Source organism: Scylla paramamosain, chromosome 22 (genome assembly GCF_035594125.1).
Source record: "Scylla paramamosain isolate STU-SP2022 chromosome 22, ASM3559412v1, whole genome shotgun sequence".
In the NCBI taxonomy this organism is placed as follows: domain Eukaryota; kingdom Metazoa; phylum Arthropoda; class Malacostraca; order Decapoda; family Portunidae; genus Scylla; species Scylla paramamosain.
In genome coordinates, this window is record NC_087172.1 from 19,455,945 (window position 1) to 19,464,929 (window position 8,985).

General features: G+C 42.6%; 1 protein-coding gene across 8 annotated transcripts in view; it reads right to left on the minus strand.

Moving 5' to 3' along the window:
* The window catches only part of LOC135111740 (prolow-density lipoprotein receptor-related protein 1-like), a 175,117-nt gene that overhangs the window by 127,878 nt on the left and 38,254 nt on the right, over positions 1-8,985 (minus strand). For all 8 annotated transcript variants that reach the window (XM_064025422.1, XM_064025428.1, XM_064025424.1 and 5 more), the window contains exons 2-3: positions 2,651-2,767; positions 593-715 (exon numbers count right to left, since the gene is read on the minus strand). In XM_064025422.1, coding sequence (XP_063881492.1) covers positions 593-715; positions 2,651-2,767 — 240 coding nt within the window. The remainder of the gene's footprint in view (positions 1-592; positions 716-2,650; positions 2,768-8,985) is intronic.

An 8,985-nucleotide genomic window follows, 5' to 3' on the forward strand; every position in this document is an offset into this window, starting at 1 on the left:
ATTAATCTATCTTATTAATCTACTATTATCTGTCAATTTTATTAATGTATTTTTAAGCACAAGTGCTAAAAAATTATCTCTAGTACTGTCTACTGCATTTTTTTCATTGAATAGTAAATTTTTTCCCCACCTTTTTTTTTATTGTGTCCTTATCTGGCTCCTTTTATATTTCTCTATTTTATTCAGTCCTTTTATATTTATTTCTCTATTTTTTCATTATCTATTTATTTTTTTACTATCCTAATATTTTCTTATTTTTTTATTCATTTATTTATTTATTTTTTTTTTTTATGGGTCCTAAAGTCCTCGGATCTTTCAGGGTACGCATGATCTTGACATCCTAAAGGGTTGCCGCACCCTGGACACATAAGAAGGCAATCCAGAGGACAGATAACGTCCACTCTCAAACACTGCACGACCTACCGCTGATAATGTGAAAGTGACAGTATGTTAACATCACCACTTACAACACACCCACCCACACCTTCCTGTTCATCTTGCTTGCCTGCTATGCTGAACGACACGGCAGCAGTCCGGATAACAACTTTCAACACTGCAACACAAGGTAAACAGGCATACAAGCAACACTCACACAGCGCGTTATCTTCGTCTGAGTTGTCCTCGGCGCCACAGTCCGCCTCGCCGTCACACACCCACCCCTGCGGCAGACACTTCCCCGTGATGTTGCACGTGAAGGTTCTGCATTCCCGCCGCGCTGCAGGGAGAGACAGGGAGAGATTGATGCATGGGAATGTAAAAAAAAATATAAGGAAGAGACAGGAAGAGATTGATACATGGGAACAAAAAAATATTAGGGAAAGACAGGAAGAGATTGAAGAAAGAAGAGATATGAACAAAAAAGTATAAGGGAGAGACAGGGAAAGATTGATATATACGAACAAAAAATAAAAGGGAGAGACGGAAAGATTGGTGTACAAGAATATGAGGGAGAGACAGAGGGGAGCTTGAAAAAAAAAAAACATAAAAAAAAAAACATTAGGGAGTAACATTTGACTTGAAGAACAACTAGGAAGCCGCGGAAATAAAGGACATATACGGAATGTGGCGGAAAAGAAATTCTTAAAGGAAAGGAGATAAACGACTAGAGGAAAATCTGAAACACACACACACACACACACACACACACACACACACACGAGAGAGAGAGAGAGAGAGAGAGAGAGAGAGAGAGAGAGAGAGAGAGAGAGAGAGAGAGAGAGAGAGAGAGAGAGAGAGAGAGAGAGAGAGAGAGAGAGAGAGAGAGAGAGAGAGAGAGAGAGAGAGAGAGAGAAAAAAAGGGGTGCCGCTGCAAAGGCTATAACCCCGAAACATCACGTGACCTCTATTGCTGCAAGAAGCCGTCTGATCTACACGTGGCAGTCCCTGTATGAAACACGCCTACGGATTTCCACCTGTCATCCTCATCCATGAATCTGTCCTATCTTCTTTTAAAGCTCCCTAATGACTCGGTACTGACAATACAATGGTGCTGGAGAACTGAGAGTCCTTGAAGAATAATGGAAAAGGAAAAAGAAAATGGAAAAATGAGTAAGAAAATAAAAAAAAAAAACAGGTTGAGGAGGGTAAAACAAGGGTATGGGTATGAAAAAGAGATAAAGAGTGAAGGAAATCAGATAGGAAATGGGGAATGTGAGTGCTGAAAAGGGAAAATATTCATAACTATAGTAATTAAAAAGAATAGCTACAACAGAGAGAGAGAGAGAGAGAGAGAGAGAGAGAGAGAGAGAGAGAGAGAGAGAGAGAGAGAGAGAGAGAGAGAAATCCTAAACCTAAATGCGTTATCCTTCCAAGCCCAGACTTTGAAAGAACAGCCGCGGCGTGACGTGAGCCCCGCTGATCTTGGCTATTCTCACCGCGATAGCAGCACCGCACTTCACTCGAGGCGTCGCTAAGAAAAGTAATAATAGACCCCTGTCCCTTATCACACCCCATCAGCCTCGTGCGACGCTTGGAAGGCTCTTGAGGCTGATATAATGCGCGTGACTGCTTCAGAATGCTTCAGAATGCTTCATGATGCTTCAGACAGGCGGCTCTGCTCCTTGACTCGCTGACTGGCTGACTTGGGCAAAGCTTATTTCGATGTCTCTCCGTTTGTATTTTATTATTATTTTATTATTCTTATTTGTGTTTTATTTATCTATTTATTTTATTGGCTTATCTTATTTATTTATTTATTTTTTATTTATTTTTTTTTTTATTTATTTATTTATTTAATTTTTTTTTTTTGCAAAGTTCCTATTACCTGATTTTCTCGAGTCTTGCAGGTGGGAAACTAGCTCAATGATGATGATGATGATGATGATGACGATGACGATGATGGTACTAGCTGTAGTGGTGGTGGTGGTGGTGGTGGTAGTAGTAGTAGTAGTAGTAGTTGTAGCAGTAGCAGTAGTAGTAGTAGTAGTAGTAGTAGTAGTAGTAGTAGTAGTAGTAGTAGTAGTAGTAGTAGATAGTGTTATTAACTAAAAACCGAATACAGTTATATATTGCACACACACACACACACACACACACACACACACACACACACACACACACACACACACACACACACACACACACACACACACACACACACAAAGCTCCTCTAAAGATGCCTATCCTAAAAGAGAGTTGTCCCTCCACTCACGGCAGTCCTCGGGCTCATCGGAGGCGTCCAGGCAGTCTGGGGAGAAGTCACACTTGTGGGACTTGGGGATGCATTTAAGTCCGTCGTGGCAGGCAAACTGTTGGTCCGTGCACTGTACTGTGGGGGGAGGAGAAGAGCAGTGTTACCGGGGTGAAGACAGACTGAGGTGGTGTAGGAAGAGAAGAGTGTTGGATGAGAAAAAAGGTGTTACTGGGGTGAAGACACTGGGGTGGTGTGAGAAGAGAAGATAAGTATTACTGAGGTGGTGTAGGTGGGGAGGAGTGTTACTGGATGAAGACACTGGGGTTGTGTGGGAGAGAAGTGTTACTGGGGTGATGTGAGGGGTGAAGAGGAGTGTTACTGGGGTGAAGAAACTGGGGTTGTGTGGGGAGACAAGAGGTGTTATTGGGGTGGTGCGGGAGGTGGAAAGTGTTGCTGGGGTTGAAGAGACAGGGGTGGTGTGGGAGAGACATGTTACTGGGGTGAAGAGACAGACTGAGGTGATGTGGGAAGGGAAGTGTTGCTGGAGAAAAGGGAGACACAGGGCGCGTCAAGAGCAGGGTTGGATCAAATACAGCTTTGTTTTTACAAGTCAAATACCAACAGGGGTACTTTTCACACTATGATTAAAAAATGGAGATACACATAATTATATTCCTCGTTCCAGAAATACGAATACAAATCTCTCTCTCTCTCTCTCTCTCTCTCTCTCTCTCTCTCTCTCTCTCTCTCTCTCTCTCTCTCTCTCTCTCTCTCTCTCTCTCTCTCTCTCTCTCAAGTTAATATTTGCCCTTCTCAACCACTCGACCAATCTCAACTCTCGGAATACAAACACAAAATACTTTTCTTCTGAATGACAAAATAAAATGTGTTCAGATATCATTCAGATACAAACACAATTGCATTTCAGACGAGGATGCTGGAGATGGATCCAGGCAGGAGAGAGAGAGAGAGGAGGACCTGTGGGAAAGTTTACGAATGCAGTGAAGGAAGAAATGTTTGTACTGGGATTGACTGAGGAAGGCACTGAAAAGAACCGAGCGTGTAGGAGCAGGATGATTCGCAGTGAGGGAGAGAAATGAGTGATTGGGAGAGAAAACAAGAGACGTGAGCGAGTGTATTACATGATTTTCCCCTTTCACTGTGGTAGAGGGAAAGAGAAAAGAAGTGTTACCGAGGCGAGGGAGGGAGAGAAGTGACAGGGAGAGGAAACAAGTGATTGAGAGAGAAAGCAAGACACGAGTGAGAAAAGATAAATAAACAAGGACAAAAAAAGAGAGAAAGTAAGGAAAAAGTAAGAAAAAAGTAAAAAGTAGCGTTACTGAGAGAGAGAGAGAGAGAGAGAGAGAGAGAGAGAGAGAGAGAGAGAGAGAGAGAGAGAGAGAGAGAGAGAGAGAGAGTAGATTAATATGTGTCCTCCATCTCATTGTAGTCGTGAGGAGAGCGTGAGTGAGTGAGTGAGTGAGTGAGTTAAATAGAGGCAAGGAGTGTAAAATAAACTCAATTCTCTGTCTCAACGTGGAGAAGACAGAGTGAGAGAGTGAGAGAGAAATAGAGAGAGTGAGATAGAAGGAGAGAGTGAGATAAAAGGAGAGAGAGAGAATGTGAGTGAAGTGAGTGAGGGAGTCAATGTTGGTTAGTGTGTGTGTCTGCCTGTCCTTCTGTCCTCTCCCTCAACGCCAATTGTGTGTGTGTGTGTGTGTGTGTGTGTGTGTGTGTGTGTGTGTGTGTGTGTGTGTGTGTGTGTGTGTGTGTGTGTGTGTGTGTGTGCGCTGCGTAAGGAAGAAGGGAACGTACTTACTCCCTTCTCTCTCTCTCTCTCTCTCTCTCTCTCTCTCTCTCTCTCTCTCTCTCTCTCTCTCTCTCTCTCTCTCTCTCTCTCTCTCTCTTTTCCCTTTCGGAACTAATCCTGCAGATGTCGTCGCTACAGCACGTCTCCTAGCGACATGAGCTAAAATATTGTTATTGGAAATCCCATGTGCACACAAATGCATAGAACATTGATCATTATGATACTTTCGAGATTCTGCATCGACTTTTGAATATCTTGTATGGATAATTTTGAGAGAAGTTGGTCAAAACAAAAATATTTTTCGTACTTATTTAGTAATGCTGTTATCAATATTTTAAGCACGGCATATTACAAGTCTAAAATATACTGATTTTTTTTTTTTTTATGTAGGAAGGACACTGGCCAAGGGCAACAAAAATCCAATAAAAAAATATGCCCACTGAAATGCCAGTCCCATAAAAGGGTCAAAGCAGCGGTCAAAAATTGATGAATAAGTGTCTTGAAACCTCCCTCTTGAAGGAATTCAAGTCATAGGAAGGTGGAAATACAGAAGCAGGCAGGGAGTTCCAGAGTTTACCAGAGAAAGGGATGAATGATTGAGAATGCTGGTTAACTCTTGCGTTAGAGAGGTGGACAAAATAGGGATGAGAGAAAGAAGAAAGTTGTGCAGCGAGGCCGCGGAAGGAGGAGAGGCATGCAGTTAGCAAGATCAGAAGAGCAGTTAGCATGAAAATAGCGGTAAAAGACAGCTAGATATGCAACATTGCGGCGGTGAGAGAGAGGCTGAAGACAATCAGTTAGAGGAGAGGAGTTGATGAGACGAAAAGCTTTTGATTCCACCCAATCTAGAAGAGCAGTATGAGTGGAACCCCCCCCCCCCCGAGACATGTGAAGCATACTCCATACATGGACGGATAAGGCCCTTGTACAGAGTTAGCAGCGGGGGGGGGGGTGTAAGAAAAACTGGCGGAGACGTCTCAGAACGCCTAACTTCATAGAAGCTGTTTTAGCTAGAGATGAGATGTGAAGTTTCCAGTTTAGATTATAAGTAAAGGACAGACCGAGGATGTTCAGTGTAGAAGAGGGGGACAGTTGAGTGTCATTGAAGAAGAGGGGATAGTTGTCTGGAAGGTAGTGTCGAGTTGATAGATGGAGGAATTGAGTTTTTGAGGCATTGAACAATACCAAGTTTGCTCTGCCCCAATCAGAAATTTTAGAAAGATCAGAAGTCAAGCGTTCTGTGGCTTCCCTGCGTGATATGTTTACCTCCTGAAGGGTTGGACGTCTATGAAAAGACGTGGAAAAGTGCAGGGTGGTATCATCAGCATAGGAGTGGATAGGACAAGAAGTTTGGTTTAGAATATCATTAATGAATAATAAGAAGAGAGTGGGTGACAGGACAAAACCCTGAGGAACACCACTGTTAATAGATTTAGGAGAAGAACAGTGACCGTCTACCACAGCAGCAATAGAAACGGTCAGAAAGGAAACTTAAGTTGAAGTTACAGAGAGAATGATAGAAACCCCTAGGAGGGTAGTTTGGAAATCAGAGCTTTGTGCCAGACTCTAGCAAAAGCTTTTGATATGTCCAAGGCAACAGCAAAAGTTTCAACCAAAACCCTCTAAAAGAGGATGACCAAGACTCAGTAAGGAAAGCCAGAAGATCACCAGTAGAGCGGCCTTGACGGAACCCATACTGGCGATCAGATAGAAGGCAGTGAAGTGATAGATGGTTAAGAATCTTCCTGTTGAGGATAGATTCAAACACTTTAGATAGGCAGGAAATTAAAGCAATAGGACGGTAGTTTGAGGGATCAGAACGGTCACCTTTTTTAGGAACAGGTTGAATGTAGGCAAACTTCCTGCAAGAAGGAAAGGTAGATGTTGACAGACAGAGCTGAAACAGTTTGACTAGGCAAGGTGCAAGCACGGAGGCACAGTTTCGGAGAGAACAATAGGAGGGACCCCCATCAGGTCCATAAGCCTTCCGAGGGTTTAGGCCAGCGAGGGCATGGGAAAACATCATTGCCGAAGAATTTTAATACGTGGCATGAAGTAGTCAGAGGGTGGAGGAGAGCGAGGAACAAGCCCAGAATCGTCCAAGGTAGAGTTTTTAGCAAAGGTTTGAGCGAAGAGTTCAGCTTTAGAAATAGATGTGATAGCAGTGGTGCCATCTGGTTGAAATAGAGGAGGGAAAGAAGAAGAAGCAAAGTTATTGGAGATATTTTTGGCTAGATGCCAAGAAATCACGAGGGGAGTTATATTTTGAAAGGTTTTGACATTTTCTGTTAATGAAGGAGTTTTTGGCTAGGTTGGAGGACAGACCTGGCATGGTTCCGGGCAGAAGAATATAAAGTGCATGAGATTCTGGTGATGGAAGGCTTAAGTACCTTTTGTGGGCCACCTCTCTATCATGTATAGCACGAGAACAAGCTGTGTTAAACCAAGGTTTAGAATAGAAGGTTTAGGACGAGAAAAAGAGTGAGGAATGTACGCCTCCATGCCAGACACTATCACCTCTGTTATGCGCTCAGCACACAAAGACGGGTCTCTGACACGGAAGCAGTAGTCATTCCAAGGAAAATCAGCAAAATACCTCCTCAGGTTCCCCTCCAACGCCATAGGCACCTTCGCTTAGGGGGATCCTGAGGAGGGATTGGAGCAATAGGATAAAATAAAGATATGAGATTGTGATCGGAGGAGCCCAAAGGAGAAGAAAGGGTGACAGCATAAGCAGAAGGATTAGAGGTCAGGAAAAGGTCGAGAATGTTGGGCGTATCTCCAAGACGGTCAGGAATACGAGTAGGGTGTTGCACCAGTTGCTCTAGGTCATGGAGGATAGCAAAGTTGTAAGCTAGTTCACCAGGATGGTCAAGGTAAATAAATTTGGACAATGAAAAGGTAAAAAAAATAAGACTGTACTATATAGCATGACATAACATACTCAGTAACATCGAGATATATGGATACAGTTATTTTCGTGGGGCTTTTACCAGCTCTTGCAGGAAGCAAGCGACATGCAAAGTAATCTAACACCAAAACAAACATCTCTCAGGATTGCTCTGAAGTAACGGGAGAGGAATACAGGAAGCCACAGGTTCATGGAGTGGCATGGACACTGCAGCAGGAATTAACTGGTTGTCCAACTACGTGTTTGTTAATTTCAGCTAAGGCGTGCCAATCAGATGTTTGTTTTGGTTAGATATAACAGCATTACTCTCTCCCGGACACTTGAGTTGCCTATTTTCAATTAGAATTGTTGTATCCATATACTAGGAAAATTGATCTATGTAATTTGGAGCTGTAAGTGGCACATACATGTTGTCTTCATTTTTACTGTCCTTTACATTAATGCGCTTCCGATCAATGGTGTACTTTTTTGGGGAAATCTCGAGATGACCAAATAAATCTAAATGCCAACTCACTAGAAAATCAACTTAAATACTTTTGTTCATGAATACAGTTCGATTTTACCTGTGTTAATACTCAGAGGAAATTGTGTAGAAAAGTATATTATATAAGCTCATTGCATTTTTATGTGTATAGAATGACACTGTAGGCATATTTGATATTGCTCCTGTGTGTGAGAAGGGGACATGTCTGGTGCTGCCGCCTGGTGACACTAGTTTACCAAACTCCCCATTCGATATGTTAACGTTTCTATAAATAAAAATAAAACTCAAGTATAAATGTCTCTTTATTATTAAATATAAATGTCTCTATTATGATTTTTCTTTGCCTATTTTCTATCGAGTTCCTTTATTCTCCTACCTATTTTTACCTTTTATTACGCACTTTTTGCTGACACCATTCCTTCCTGTGTATTTTTTTCCCTTCTAACCCCATCTCTCTCTCTCTCTCTCTCTCCTCTCTCTTATCTCTCTCTCACTCTCTCCTCTCTCTCTCTCCCTCTCTCTCTCTCTCTCTCTTTCCTTCCCTTTATCTCACCAACTCTCCTTTCCTCTTTCTTATAGTAGTAAAATTTAATCTCGTCTCTTCTTTTCTTTCTTTTCTACTTCCTTCCTCCATTTTACTAATTCTCCTTTCCTTCCTTCCCTATCCTTCAATGCTCAACCAACCTTTCTTCTTATATTTATTTTCCTTCCCTTCATTTCAGCAACTTTCCTTTCCTTCCTTTCTTTTCCATTCCTTTCCTCTTCCCTTTCAAAAACAGGAGTAATTTCTGATCTGGTTTTTCTTTCCTCACCTCCGTGGCAACCCAGCGTTTCCCCCTCCCTCCCCCTCCTCCTCCTCACATACCATTACGGCTCATGTGTCTCGCCCCTTCACTTCGCTGCCATAAACGACACGTCAATGTGATGGTGGTGGTGGGTGGTGGTGGTGGTGGCAATGGTGGTGCGTCTTCGTAAAACTTTTTTATTAAGTCGTGTGTGTCGTAGTGTGTGTGTGTGTGTCGTGTGTGTGTGTGTTGTGTGTGTGTGTGTGTGTGTGTGTGTGTGTGTGTGTGTGTGTGTGTGTGTGTGTTGTGTGTGTTGTGTGTGGTTTTTTCTTTGTTTATGTATGATGCTTTTTCCTACCTCTC